Raw genomic sequence first — 15,456 nt, 5'->3', positions numbered from 1 at the left:
ATTTCTAGTCCTGCCAACCTAGCAGTTCGAAAGCACGTCAAAATGCAAGTAGATAAATAGGAACCGCTACAGCGGGAAGGTAAACGGCGTTTCCATGTGCTGCTCTGGTTTGCCAGAAGCGACTTTGTCATGCTGGCCACATGACCTGGAAGCTATACGCCGGCTCCCTCGGCCAATAATGCGAGATGAGCGCGCAACCCCAGAGTCTGTCACGACTGGACCTAATGGTCAGGGGTCCCTTTACCTTTATGCATTTCTAGATGCATCTTATCCCCCAAAATACAGATTTTAACACATGTTGGTCCTTTTGTGTGTGTTTTAAGCCAAGGACTGCATTGCAAGATTCAGAGCCCTGCAAAAGGATAGCTGCATTCCAATCTTCACCCTAGTCGAAGAAGCATTCACATCAAAATTGAATCTCTCAACTATCCCAGGTGGGGAATTACGACTTTGTTCTCCAGGTGGTGACTTGTGGCTGGGAATTACCTATTTCATAACTTGGTCACTGGCTGTGTCAGGAGGGGGCGTTGTAAAGAGGGAGGCCACAGGTTCAGACATGGCCCCATGTTGCAGATAGGAAGATTTAGTAAGGCTGTTAGCCAATCACTGAAATTAAAGTCTGATTTTGAATTGTTCCATCAGTATTGCACTTGCAGATGTTGGATAAAAAGAAGAGTTAGCAAAAAGCATGCTTTTGTCACATGCTCAGATATCTGAACATGATGCACATCCTCATGAGAAGAGGCATCCCCTCTTATGGAAGGAAGAGAAGAGGAAATGCCTCTTTTAAAAAATTTCTAGTTTTCCCCTTTTTTCTTCTTCCTGTACATCCTCCTCAAATTGCCTCCTTGAAAACATTTCATTGAAAGTCAGGATAAACAAAAAACAAAAAAGAATTAGCAAAGAGCAAACAGTTAAATACAAAGATGGTGATTGCCTTCTTTGGTTTTTAGAATCACTTGTAATACACACAAAAAAACACACATAAATATATATATACACACACACACAGTGTGTTTCTTCTAGATAAACAGGTGCTAGTACAGTAAGCGCCACATTCTTAACCAGTGCTTTTCTTCGAGAAAAAAGGGGGCTAGTAAGGTGTACATTTGAGTACCCCCCCCAAAAGCACTCCATATATGTTATGATTACTTATATTTTTTATAAAAAAAAATGTGTTTGTTTTTAAACTGACTTATTGTTATATTGTTGCTGTTGTTGCTTTTGTTACCATTTATTATCTGTCCTTCACCTTAAGGTCTCAGGGCAGATCAAAACAACTGAAATATGATGTTAACCTTAGTAGATTAAATTTGTGAGCCCTCCCCCCCAAAAAGAAAACCTAACTAGTTAATGGAACAAACGTTATGGGTCTGCGATTTCCTTATTTCATATGAAATCTGGAAAGAAAGATGTAATATGAAAGTGTTGCTTATAATGTAATATGAAACAGTTGCTTATACCTTCAACTCTCTAACTCTCTCTCTCTCTCTCTGTGTGTGTGTGTGTGTGTGTGTGTGTGTGTGTGTGTGTGGTGAGGAGAGAACTAGGTTAAGTTTATCTGGGCAACTGAGCCACCCCTGAAATACAAGGAATAAGCGATGATAGTGAGCAACACCTAAGATGCAGACTTCCTCTGTTGCTTTATACCAAAGCATAAATGAGAAACAGAGAGAGGCACTCTTGGAAGGAAAATGATTTTTGTTTTGTTTGTTTGTTTGTTTGGTGCTACATACCGTTGTACACCAGTTCAGCAAATTTCAAGGCCAGCGCTTGCTTAATTCTTCTCACTTCCCGGTCCATGGTGAAGGCCTCAATGTCTAAGTGAGCGTGGTACAGGATGGTCCCCGCCGGGGTCTCGTAGATACCTAGCCATTTCAAGAGGCGGGGGGGGGGGGAGAAAGAAAGAAGATGGGGGGGGGAGAAGAGAAGAGGGGGGAGAGGAATGAATGAGACCCAAACTGTCAGGAAATGACAAAAAATAATGATTTGGCTGACAGAAGGAGCCGCAGTCCTGGCTCCATTCACTCTCAGCTTGCCGTAAAATGCATGTGTCATTATAGTCATGCTGGGGCCGAGACAGTCCACTCCGCACCTTGCGGAGAAAATTTCTAGATTCCCTTCTTTGAAGAGGCACTCCAACGAGGCTAAATGACAGGGTTTTGGAGGCGACTCCCCCCACTGAAGCAAGCCCACCGGTCTGTGCCTGAAAACCTGTAATTAAACAAGCCACGCGGGGCAAAGTCGTGGGGGTTTGGAAGAAAACCTTCCCCCTCGCTTCCCCCGCCCCGCAACATGGTTCCACTGAAGAAGAAGTGAAAGCCCCTCTCCCTTCTCAGCTGTGACAAAAAATGGAGGGTACCTGAGAAGGTGGGGGGGTGGTAGTTTTAATCTACCTTCACTTGGGGGCTGCCAAACCAGACTGTCCCCGCCACAATCTGTTCATCGCCAAGCTTAACTCAGTTTAGGGGATATGGGAGAATGCCCATTCAGAGTCCACATTTTAACATGCGGTTTACTTTGTGTTCTGTTTGTAGCCAGATGATGCATAAAACACAGCTTTCCTTTGAAATCCATCCATGCAAAGCAGGTTCCATGACCAGAACGAAATAGAATAAATGTGTGCAAATAATGCATCAAAATGCATGGCGTGCAGAAGGGGGAGTTGCTTGCAAAAAAATTACAAGTGGCAAAAGTGTGCATAAATAACAGCCTTGAGAAAGGCATTCTATGGAGTGAGTTCCATAGTTTAATTATGAGCTGCATGAAGAAGGACTTTCTTTTATTTGTTCTGAATCTTCCAACATTCAGTTTCATGGGCTGCTCTGGTTTCTCTTCAGACCGTACAAATCTTTCGCCTTTAAAGTTCCATGGGATCTCTACAAGTTCTAGCGTTATGAGAAGGGGGTAAAAACTCCCCCCCCCTTCTCCATGCCCTGCATCATTTTATAAATGTCTATCCTGTCATCTCTTACTTGCCTTTTGTCTAAAGCAAAAAGTTCCAAATACTGCAACCTTTCTTTACTCCTAAAGGAGTTGCTGCATCCCCTTGGTCATTTTGGTCACCTTTATCTGTATCTGATGGACAAATCTTGAAGGAGGGTCCTGCAATTCAGTTTGCATTTTGTTTCAGAAAGTGCGAATTAGGTAATTTTGCTTTTAGATGTCAATTGGATCATATTTCTCTCCCAGCTCTACTCCTGGTTCACTTTCACCCACATCTAGCAGAAGAGTTCCTATCTAACTCAGTACTTTCCTCACTGACTGGCAGTGGCTCTCCAGGATTTCGGGGAGGGGTCTACCCCAGCCCTACCTGGAGATGCTGGGGATTGAACCTGGGACATTCTGCATGCAAGGCTCTGACAGTGGGCTGTGATCTTGCCAACCCGGAAAGACTAGGGGGGGGGGGCTGACACCTTGATGCATCTCTTTTGAGACAGACGAAAAAAAGAAATTCATGCCATGGACAGGAGATCAAAGACCTTTCATGTCTCACAGGTTGGTTTGATGGGGAACCAGCTGGACACACCAAGTCTTGATGGGTCACAGATTTTCACAGCCCAAGAAGCTAAGAAAGTTTCTACAGCAGGGCTGTAGGAGCCAATTGTGGCCCTCCATGGGTTTCTACCTGGCCCTTGGAAGTGTCCCCAGGCCACACCCCTCAGTGGCCCTGCTTCACACCTCCAGGTGTTATTTGCCTGGATGCATGGAAATCTCCCTGAACTCTGACCCTGCCTTTTGCTTGGCTTGACGGAACATAGGAAAAGGGTGCGTTAGCATGTCTAGAAACTAGCCTACTGTACAAAGCCAAAAGTTACATCCATTGGTTCACCCACTCAGGCCTCTGGTTCTACCCACCACTGGCTCGCACCCCTCAACAGGTTGCCCAGAAGGGAATGTGGTCCAGAGGCTGAAAAACATCCCACTTCCCTGTCTCACAGAGGTAGGAGGAATTGGTCTTATCCAATGATGGCACTGGCCAGGGTCACAAGATTATATTAATCCTGGGAGAATGGAGAGGGCAGTGTGGTAACCACAGGAGCCACTTAAAGAGGAGCTCCTTGGGAAGGAATATGGTGGGTGGAAAGTAGGTGGACACACACTGTCAAAGGAATCCCACTAGAAGGTTTCCAAATTCTCCCCTCAGCATTTGCAATTCCAAGTGAGCTTGCAATGTTTGGCAGTGGTTAAGTGACAGGGCTAAGGACATATGGCAGACAGTTGCACTGGTGCAATGCGACAGAAGAGAGGAATGTGGTGGAAGGGATAGACAGACAGAGAGAGGGAGAGGGAGAAAGAGACCATCCTTGTTCCTTAATCCCTTGAGTGTGCAGCAGCAGAATAAAAATGTTCTTCTAAACCACAGAGGGCTTTTTAAGAAACAACAGCATAGAAACAAAAATAAGGTATCTGTGGCAAGACAAGGGTAGCCTCATATCACCAAATCTGTGCAATAACCCTAATCCACTCCAATTAATCTGTCTTCTCCTTTCCTCAGAAGATGTTAAAGTTAATTTGGACAGATAAAAAGCTTGGTTTTCTCTCTGTGTGTATATATAATCTTTCATCCACTGGTTCCTCCTCCCTGGGCAGCCCTCCCTCTCCATATTGCCCCACACATTTCTCTGAAAGAAAAAAAGGGAGTGCTAGAAATGGATTATTTTCTTCTGTCTGTCTGCCTCCCCAGTTCTCTCTCTCTCTTTTTTGTTTTTGTTTGATTTGTGGCAGGAACCCGAAGCCACAAAGACTGTAGGCCTGGAAGCTGGGGGGTTTTCTTTTTGACAGTCGAAGTACGATCCACCGTGCGTGGGGGAGAGGAAAATGACAGGCGCCCGTCCTGCGTCGCCGCACAGGAGACAAGAGCCACCTTCAAAGTGACACTCACCGCCGCTCAAAGTGTCTATTTTCATCTCTCCATGTTTACAGGAAAAAGACAGAGGTGTCAGCGACGCATGGCTCACGGCATTTCAATCACGCCGTAATTGCTGCCGTGAAAGTGGACGAGGATTTGGGGGGGCTGATGGGAGGGGGGGGTATAAAAGACAGCTGCCGCTACTTAAAAATTTCTAATTTGTAACCTCGGCTGTCTGTTTACCTCCAGCAAAGCTGTTTCGGCTGCCTTGACAGCAATCCACCTGTGACACTCTGTAACCAGAGGTACTAACTCCAGCGCACTCCAGAGCATGAAAGGAGGGGAAAACCTCTCCCCTTCCCTACATGAAATCACGAGAAGAGCCTGCTGGGTCATGCCAAAGGGAATCCATCTAGTCCAGTGGCCAACTAAAAACCCTAAAGGGAAACCCACAAGCAGGACCCAAGAACAAGAGTATTCACCCTTCCTTTGCTTTCCAGCAACTGGTATTCAGATCCATTGCTACATCTGACTGCTGGTAGCCATTGGTAGTTTTCACCTCCCATCATGTGTTTGCCGAATCCTCTTTTAAAGCTATCCAAGTTGGAGGTCATCTCTGTCTCCTATGGGAACAAGTCCCATAGTACAACCATAGTACAACCACCATTAAAAAAAAATAGTAACTTGTGGACATAAACAAATCAATAAAATAGAAATAAACAGAATTACAAAAAGGCAGCATAGTATATCTGGGAGAGACTTAGCTTGCCAAACTACTTAAGACCATCAGGTAAGCCCAATTTCACATTGTACTGAGGAGACAATGTCCTGTGCATCCCCATTTGTTGTTTGTGAGATAAAATCCCACCAAAGAGCCTAAGCATTTTGTTACATGTAATTTATTATTTGTTGTTTTTCCGGCTAATGCTAAAGACCACATATTTTTATACCAAAGCAAAAGTCACAAATCCTGCAAGATTTAGGGGCAAGTGAGGTTCTGGCAGCCCCTAGCACTCATGTCAAGAATTCGTAAGAGCTTAAATGTTTCTGTCGTTTAATTATTATTATTATTATTATTATTATTATTATTATTATTATTATTATTATTTATACCCCGCCCATCTGGCTGGGTTTCCCCCACCACTCTGGGCGGCTTCCAGCAAATACCAAAATACATTAAAATATTACAGATTAAAAACTTCCCTATTAGTTTCCTGGGTCTCCATTAAGTCTTTGTGGTCCATATGAGGCTCTCCTCCAAATCACTCCTTCCCACACTTTTCGCTTCCTCAATCCATGTTTTCTTTTTCTCTATCCTTTTTGAAGTATTCTTGGTATGAGAAAATCTGACCGAGAGAAAAGAGTTGGGAAGGCAGAGATCTGGAGGAACAACTCCCCTATAAAGAAAGTTTGCATGACCCAAGAACTCATGGGCATTCAATGAAGCTGAATGTTGGAAGATTCAGGACAGATAAAAGAGAGGACTTCATCATGCAGCAAATTAACTATGGAACTTGCTCCTGCAGGAGGCAGTGATGGCCACCAGCTTGGATAGTTTTAAAAGAGGATTGGACAAATTAATGGAGAAGAGGGCTATCAATGGCTACTAGCCATGATGGCTATGCTCTGTCTCCTAGGCTGGCTTAACAGTCAATCCCTCTTCCCAAAGAACTCTGGGAATTGTAGTTCCAAGAGGAGAATAGACTGTCTCCTAACAATTCCAAGCACCCTAAACAAAGTACAGTTCCCAGAATTTTTAGGGGGAGCCATGGCTGCTTAAATAGCTGAAGCTGAGGCTCCAATACGTTGGCCACCTCAAGAGAAGAGAAGACTCCCTGGAAAAGACCCTAATGTTGGGAAAGATGGAGGGCACAAGGAGAAGGGGACGACAGACGACGAGGTGGTTGGACAGTGTTCTCAAAGCTACGAACATGAGTTTGACCAAACTGCAGGAGGCAGTGCAAGACAGGAGTGCCTGGCATGCTCTGGTCCATGGGGTCACGAAGAGTCTGACACAACTAAACAACATGGCTGTTTAAAGTGGTACCACAGTGCTTTAAGTACACAATGCAGATGGGGCAAAAAAAAAGCAGTGTCGAAATAGCAACAGGTTTGAATAACATATCTTTTAAAAGATTTGGGTTTTGTTTTTTTTTACGAAGAATTGAAAATTAGACTTCTCCCCAAGCACACACATACACACTACTGCCAAAAGCAGTAGTTTCCATCCTGAAACATTCTCCTCTGAAAACCTTCACCTCTAGGGGGCACCCACATAAAAGAGACATGTCATTCATGATTCCTGCAGCCGCTCCTAGAGATCTGAGGGGAGTTTGGTAGGAGAAAGGGAGAAATTGTTTCAAGGGAGCTGAAGGATCTGCAAGAATGGCACTTTCTGAGTTGCAAGCATTACTCAACATCTGCTCCTCACAAAGCCCATTCACCATTGTTGATACAGTATTGTGGTGAGCGTTCACACCACAGTCAATGATACCTTCAACCACCACCCCGCCTTCAACTCTTTAGAATCACAGAATCATAGAGATGGAAGAGACCCTGATGATCATCTAGCCCAACCCCCTGCAATGCAGGTATATGCAGCTGTCCTATATAGGGATTGAACCTGCAACCTTGGCATTATCACCACCACGCTCTAACCAATTGAGCTATCCAGGCTGTCAATTTTTTTATTTCTTTTATTAAATTTATTTAATGCATTTATAGAACACCTTTTTCTGCTCGGAAGTCAAAGCGGCAGATGTGGTTCTTCCCCTCCTTAATTAATCTCCACAACAGCCCTGTGAGGTAAACTATAGGCTGAGAGGCAGTGACTGGCCGAAGGTCACACCCAATGAGCTACGTGGCCAAACGGGGATTTGAACCTTGGGCTCCCAGGTCGTAGTCCTCATTTAATCCCCATAGCAACCCAGTGGGGTAGGTTAGGCTGAGCTTCAATGGCAAGTGGGAGATTTGAACTCTGGTATCACAGGTCCTAGTCCAACATTCTAACCACTACACCATACTGTTTCCAACCTTTTAGGAGCAATGATTGGAACAAACTGCTCTAAGTTTTGAGGGACCTCAGAAAAGAAGATTTAGACCAGGGATCCCCAAACTTACCTGGCTTCAGGCCAGATGCCCACCGCGCCAATTGCGTGGTGGGCCGGAGGATGGGGGAGAGCGTGCGGGGGTGCGGGGGCGCGGGGCTGTGCGTGCCCATGCCCATGCGCAAACGTTATTTCTGGCACACTCCCAACCTGGAAAGCGCCAGAAATAGCTTGTGTGCATGTGCATGTGCAGAAGCCTCCTCCGACCTGGAAGTACACTGGAAATGACGCTTGTGTGTGCACACAAGCTATTTCCGTTGCTTTTCCGGGTTGGAAATCGGCAGCCGCACCGCACCGTGCCGGTAAGAGCAGGCAGCGGGCGGCGGGGGTCCCCGGGAGCCGCATAAAAGAGCCTCAGGGGCTGTATGTGGCCCCCGGGCCATAGTCTGGGGACCCCTGGTTTAGACAATGCCTCTTGTCTGGAGGAAACACAGGAAGCTGCCTTATACTGAGTCAGACCATCTAGCTCAGTATTGTCTACATTGACTGGCAGCAGCTCACCAGGGTTTCAGGCAGGAGATCTCTCTCAATCCTACCTGGAGATGCTGGGGATTGAACTTCAGACCTTCTGCATGTAAGGCCAGATGCTCTGTCACTAAGCTATGGTCCTTTCCAAGGTTCAGGAAAGGAGCAAATGGAAGTACAGCTTGTGTGTTACTAGATTATAGCCAACACCAGCCCAATAATTAGGCAAGGAGTGGGGAACCATTTGGTCCCAAAGGACCAAATGGACCAAATCTCCAACCAGATTTAAACATCTCAACCGCTTCCAAAAACTTAGGCAAAGAGGTGCATCTCAAAGAGGTGCATGATTAATCAACCATGTTGTACTACCATGTTGCTAGGCCCATCTCTAAAGAGTGGGCACTTCTTGGGCCTACCACCAATAAGGCACTCCCATACACCACGATCCATGGGCCTCAAAGTGCAGTGGCACCATCAGCAGGGCCTCCACAGATGATCCTGACATCCAGGCAAGTCCCTTCCGATATAGGGAGCTCAAATTAGTTGGGGCTTGTGTGTCAGGTCTGGGTTTAGCTGCAGCTTTGCAAGTCCAGAAAGAACAATGCTTACCTCGAGACTTCATTCCGATGAACCGGTTCTCCACGATGTCAATGCGCCCAACACCATGCTTGGCACTATGGAGAGGAAGGAGCCGAGAGTTAGTGCTCACAGGCATGGGACAGACTCCCACAATACATGCTGGACTCTCTTTTCCTTGGAGGTTTATAAGAAGAGGTTGGATGGCCAGCGGCTATGTATGATCTATTTGAGATTCCTGCATTGCAGGTGGTTGGGACAGATGACCATTGGGGTCCCTTCCAACTCTAAAAAATTTCATGGTTCTATGTTTTTCTAAACCTGCAGGCAAGGCAATGCAAAGCACTAGAAGCAAAGGGTGATGGGAAAGGGCAAAGGTTTCTCTCAGGATGGCTGGGTACAAGGGTTTTGACCCTGTTTGGACAGATGACTTAGCCACTGTACTCCATGCTCTGGAAACTTCCAGATTGAATTACTGCAATGCGCCCTGCGTGGGGCTGCCCTGGAAGATGACTCCAACACTTCAACTGGTGCAAGGTTCAGTGGATGTGGTTACATTTAGAACTCACATACCCCTCCTCCTATTTTAAATAAGCCGCACCGGTTGCCAGTTTGTTTCCAGACCCAATTAAACATTAGTGTTTAAAGCCCTAAACAACTCAGGCCCCAAATACCTGAAGCTCACCTCCTTTCCTACATACCATCCCAGGTACTAAGACTGGCAGAGGGGGGACCCTCTTGGTTGTTCCACCACCCTCATACACCCAGAAGAGGGCCTTCTTTGTGGCAGCCCTTAAGTTGTGGAGCTCCTTCCCCACAGAGATGTGTTGGGCACTTTCACTATACAGCTTCCAGTGAATGCTAAAGACACACCTCTTTATCCTAGCCTTTGACACCTGAGGTGTATATTTTTAGGGCTCACTGTATTTCTATGATTGCAAGTTGATTCGAACTTGCATGTGCTTTAAATGGCTGTAACCCATCCTAGGTCTTTAGGGTGAAGGGCAGGTAATAAACAAGAAAGACAAGGAGGGACATGTATATTTCCTCTCCCTCTTTCTCACAGGGACACTGCCTTATATGAGGTATATCTATTTTGGACCCACCTTATTTTTGTGATTGATTATAAGTTGTTTCAAACTGTTATAAATATTGCGTTTTGACATTTTAATCCAGGTAATATAATGCATTTTTGTATGTTGTTGTTTAGTCGTTTAGTCGTGTCCGACTCTTCGTGACCCCATGGACCAGAGCATGCCAGGCACTCCTGTCTTCCACTTCCTGTCTTTTGTATGCTATCTTCAGTAAATATGTCCCTTTTCTTACACACGCTTTATCCTATTTGATGCATTTTGGGGCACATTAATTGGCTGGAGAACCGCAGTGCAAAATCGTTCCAGAAAGCGCAAATTATGGTAGGTGAACCAAACGTGAACCAAAATGAGCTTCTCTCTCCCTTCATTCTTCCGTGGGGCCAACACAGATGGGGAAACTTACGCAATTTCATTCAGGTAAACGAAGAGTTCGAGGGACGAATGGTGGACAGTGCCGTATTCAACATTGGTGACCTTGATGGGGACACCTGTCAGGCAAGAGAAAAGGGACATGGAGATGGACGGGGTGGGGGAGAGAAAGTCGGCACAGGAAACAGACGGGCAGGGAGGGTAACAGGGGAACTGGACTTTGAAATCCCCTTATTAATGTCAAGAGCGCCTCTTTAAAACATCACCCTGGACGTGTTAAATAGATGTGACAGATATGAACTCTAAATAACTTCTTAAAAAGGCATGGCTAAGCTGCTCCGCTCAGAAGGCTCTAGTGGTTTTTTTTTCCCCTTTAAAAAGCGGGGTCGGGTGAACCCTCACACAATATGAGGCCGAAAAAAAGCCCTGAGAGAAAAGAGGTGGGTTTTTTTTAAGGCAATAAAAGTTTCCCCCCTCCCACATACAACTGCCCCTTCCCACCCGTCCGTCTATCCCCCCCCCGCCTCTTTTTTTGAGGAGCTTGAAATTGTGGGTAAGGCCTCGACTAATTAAATTTCACGCTCCCTCATTGTCTCAGCCCGTCGCACCTTCTGTTCCACCAGCCACCGAGGCTCGGCCCCGGTGGACAAACTCTGCACCCCCACCCCACAATTAAAAAAGGAGGAGGAGGAGAAAGGACGGGAAAACTGAGGCACAAGTGAAAACACAGCACACGGCCCCTGTTAACATCCATTTGGCGGACAAACGCCGCGCATGTCCCTAGTTATCCACCTGACAGGAATGAATAGGGAACCTGACTCGGGACTGTTTGTGGCCAAAGCCCAAGAAGATTCTCAGGGAATTCAAGACCACACTTACTTTCATTTTATTTTTAAGAGGGTGACACTGAGGGGAAGTGGCCGGAACCCCCGAGAAGGCCAGAGGTGTGGCAACCAAAACGGAAAGAAATATTATTTTCTGTTCTTTTTAAGAGCATGAGGGAAAGACATGAAGAGCCTTGGAGGGGAGGGAGCCCAAGGTGGCAACTGAAAGAGAAAGAAACCACTCTTTTCTTCTCTCCCCCCCCCCAGTATGAAATGAGCAATAAATGTATATGGAAGCAGGACACAGGGGAGATGTGTGGGGAGGTGGAGAAGAGGGTGGGAGACCCATAAAAGAAAAATAGGGGGGAACTGGGCAGTGGGGGGAGGCCGGTGAGCCTGTTCAGAGGCTAATCTCTCTTCCATCTGCCCTCCTCATTACCATATAGAGCTTTATCAGTCACTAATCAGGATTCAATAGCTTCCTTTCTAGTCTTTATTACAAAAGGCCCGCTGTGTGGTGAAGGCTGCCTGTCAGCGTCTCCATTCTAAACCCATTTATATATTTTATTTTTTTGTTGTCCCCCCTGCGCCTTACACACACATACACAGGAAAGAAAAAGTGGGCTAGGAGACTGGAGGGTTTATGAATTCGGCTGTAAATGACTATTAAATGTAAGCCCCGGCGATAATGAACCCTAAATCTCTTTTTGGCCAGCACAGCCGTCAGCATCTCCTCGCCATCGTCTTTCTTGGTCTATTGTAGCCTTTTCGGACAGCGATCGGACGTGAGCCGCCTGGAGGAGTGCGGGCATTGTCCAGGAAAGCTGCTTATCCCTTTTAAAATAGTTAATAATTAGATTAGAACTTCAAATAAATTAACTAGGGGGTAAAACAAGGATGTGTTTGCAGGCAAAAGGAGGGGAGCATGTGGGTGTGGGGGGGTTTCTGTGGGTGCCAGAGCATGCCTTTCTCTAAAAACACAGAGTGAGTTATTAAACCTCACCGCATCACTCTGTGTCGTCCAGTAGGGATGCTGGGGGGGACACATGGCGATGGAGGGAGCCCTCGCTTTCCCTACCGGTTAATTTATTTGTGCTTTTGATCAGGCTATTAACTATATTGTACCTTGGGGTCGTAGTGGATCGCTTTATGAAAATGTCGGCCCAGTGCACAGTGGCTGTGGAAAAGGGAAATTTCATGCTAGGGATCGTTAGGAAAGGAATTGAAAATTAAAATGTGGATATAATGCCTTTATAAAAATCTATGGTGTGATCGTGTTTGGAATACTGTGTACAGTTCTGGTCACCTCACCTCAGAAAGGATATTGTAGAATTGGAAAAGGTTCAGAAAAAGGCAACCAAAATTTTCAAGGGGCTGAAGCGATTCTCCTATGAGGAAAGTTTGGAGCTTTGGGGTTTTTTATTATTATTATTTTAGTCTAGAAAAAAGGCAGCAGGTTAGACAATGATAAAATTATGCATGGCATGGAGAAAATGGATAGAGAAGAGCTTTTTTTTCTCCTTCATAACACCAGAAGTGGTGGATATCCAATGAAGCTGAATGTTGGAAGATTCAGGGCAGATAAAAGAAAAGGGCTTTTCATGTAGCACATAGTAACTCTGGAACTCACTCCCACAGGAGATAGTAAAGGCTACCAACTTGGATGGTTTTAAGAGACAAATTCATGAAGGAGAAGGCTGTCAATGGCTAGTAGCCACAAAGGCTCGGCTCTGCTTTCATGTTCAGAAGAAGCAATGCTTCTGATCCCGTTGTTGGAAATCACAGGAAGAAACAGTGCTCTTGGGTCCTGCTTTGAGTTTTCTCAGAAGAGGCATCAGGTTGGCCACTGTAAGAACAAGAAGCTAGACCAGATGGGCCACTGGCCTGATCCAGCAGGCTCTTAGGTTCTTAATCAGTAGATCAACCCAACGAAAGCTTGATTTCCCGTCATCTGATTACTCTGTTTGATGGCCTTTGGATGGATATGTTAACAAACTCTACTGAAAAGCACCAAAAGCCTCACCTCAGAGCTTGCTCCAAGCCCCCTGACTATTTAGAGCAGGCATGTCCAAAGTCCGTTTTGGGGGCCTACTCCGCTGCACCAGTCAATGTAATCTAGTATATGTCCTGGGACAAAAGCTCAGCAACTTCAATCCTTAAAAAAAGCTCAACAACTTTGGTCGGCCCTCATGCATGTTCACTTCATCAAATCTGGCCCTCTTTGAAAAAAGTTTGGGCACCCCTGATTTAGTGTCCTTTTCTGCACCATTTCCAAGCCTGCAACACATTTTTATTTTAGACCATGGGTAGGCAAACTAAGGCCCAGGGGCCAGATCCAATCACCCTCTAAATCCGGCCCGCGGACGGTCCGGGAATCAGCGTGTTTTTACATGAGTAGAATGTGCCCTTTTAGTTAAAATGCATCTCTGGGTTATTTGTGGGGCACAGGAATTCGTTCATTATTATTTTATCCAAATTACAGTCCGGCCCCCCACAAGGTCTAAGGGACAGCTGACCGGCCTCCTGCTGGAAAAGTTTGCTGACCCCTGTTTTAGATGTTGTGACCAGAACTGTACTCGCTCTTCCAAATGTGGCCACAATGCAGCATTACAAAAAGACTGTGTTACCCTTCTTGAATTCAATCTCTAAGATGTCTGGAGTGTCTGGGGCTGTAGCGGGGTCTCTTGTCCTTGTGTAAAGGCCAGGGGGTGCCTGGTTCTGTAAGAAAAGGAGAGGGGGAGGGGGAGAGAAATTAGTGTTAGCAACATTGGATTCAACTCACCTAAGCCCAGTAAATTTGGGAGTGAAGACAGGAATGGAAGATGCTGTTTGGAAAACCCCTCCTGGCATACACAGTACAAGCATACATTTGTTTCTGACCTAGGGTGAGCTCTGAAATCAGTTCAAGGTGGCTTTGATCAGTTCAAACCAGGGGTGAGGGGAGAGGTGACTGTGCAGGCACCTACTGGCTAGTGGCTGTGTCAACTTCAACACATGTCCACTCATGATTTGTTGTCAACCACACACAAGGACTGCAGGGAATGTTCTGCTGAATGCAGTTCATTTTCAGGGGTAAAGGAGTGAACGAATAAAATTGGGGGGGGGGTTAGAAAAAAATTCTCTTCTGAGAATTTTCAGCAATGTTCTGTCAATAGCAGACTTATGGAACATGACACTGGTTACAAGCAGAAGCAGCTTTTCCTAAAAGTATTGGTTAAATAGATAGGGGAAAGGAACTATTTCTAGAAACCAGCCATGAGACCTACCAGCAAAAACTCTAGTTTTCAAAGTTTATATAACCCTTGACATACTAGATGCTGGGAGGGAAGAAGGTGTGAATGATGGGCCTGTCACCTTGCCTCTATAGCTTCTGGTCAGTCACTGTTGGGAAGGAGAATACCAAGATGGAGAGAGAAGTTAATTGGATAGCCAGTGGCATAGCATGGATTGCCAGTGCCCGGTGGCCGCACGGAGAGTAGGAGGGAAACAGACAGAGTACACATGCCCATTCAACTGCCTAATGGCATCTGTATCACCCAGGGAGATTGCGGCTGCAGATGTAAGAAAAAAAGCTGTTCTGTCATCTGGAAAGATCACTTCCTGGTTTGCATGGAGAAGCCATTTTCAACGGAGCTCAGCTACGGAAGCATGCAGCTGTATTGAGGGAGCACCAAGTGTTGAAATTTTGCACCCCTAACAATTTTGCACCTGGGGCAACTGCCCGTGTGCCCCCCCCCCACGCTATGCTGCTGTGGACCCGCATGTCCTGTGTTCTCACATGGTCCTGCCTACATTACAACACTCCCTGCAGGCTGTGGTGATGGCTACCAACTAGGATGACTTCAAAAAGAGTATCATACAAATCCATGTTCTTCCTCCATTGTCAGAAGCCTCTGAATACCAATTGCTAGGAATCACAAGTGGGGAGAGTGTTTCTGGTGCAATCAAGTGCTTGCTTGTGGGTTTCCCACTGGGGCATCTGGTTGGACACTGTGAGGAAGTTGGATTAGATGGTCTCTTCTTATGTCCTTACATCAGTGGCTATGGGCAAGTTGGGACAATCTGATGTTGTAGAGTTGCCTTTTAAGAAACTAAGCGTTGCCTTGGCTGGATCAGACAAAGGTCTAGCCAGCAGTCTCTCCCCAACAGCAGCCCAGCTTAATACCTCT

The 15,456-nt window shown here is 45.9% G+C and overlaps 1 protein-coding gene across 1 annotated transcript in view; it reads right to left on the bottom strand.

The window, feature by feature from the left end:
* ASS1 (argininosuccinate synthase 1) overlaps positions 1-15,456 on the bottom strand; it is a 78,531-nt gene that overhangs the window by 22,999 nt on the left and 40,076 nt on the right. Inside the window, exons 9-12 of the mRNA XM_035113052.3 lie at positions 13,915-14,005; positions 10,498-10,582; positions 9,034-9,098; positions 1,737-1,868 (exon numbers count right to left, since the gene is read on the bottom strand). Coding sequence (XP_034968943.1) covers positions 1,737-1,868; positions 9,034-9,098; positions 10,498-10,582; positions 13,915-14,005 — 373 coding nt within the window. The remainder of the gene's footprint in view (positions 1-1,736; positions 1,869-9,033; positions 9,099-10,497; positions 10,583-13,914; positions 14,006-15,456) is intronic.

The sequence above is a fragment of the Zootoca vivipara genome, chromosome Z2, assembly GCF_965207765.1.
Source record: "Zootoca vivipara chromosome Z2, rZooViv2.hap1.1, whole genome shotgun sequence".
Lineage (NCBI taxonomy): Eukaryota > Metazoa > Chordata > Lepidosauria > Squamata > Lacertidae > Zootoca > Zootoca vivipara.
This window is presented reverse-complemented; position numbering and strand designations above follow the sequence as displayed.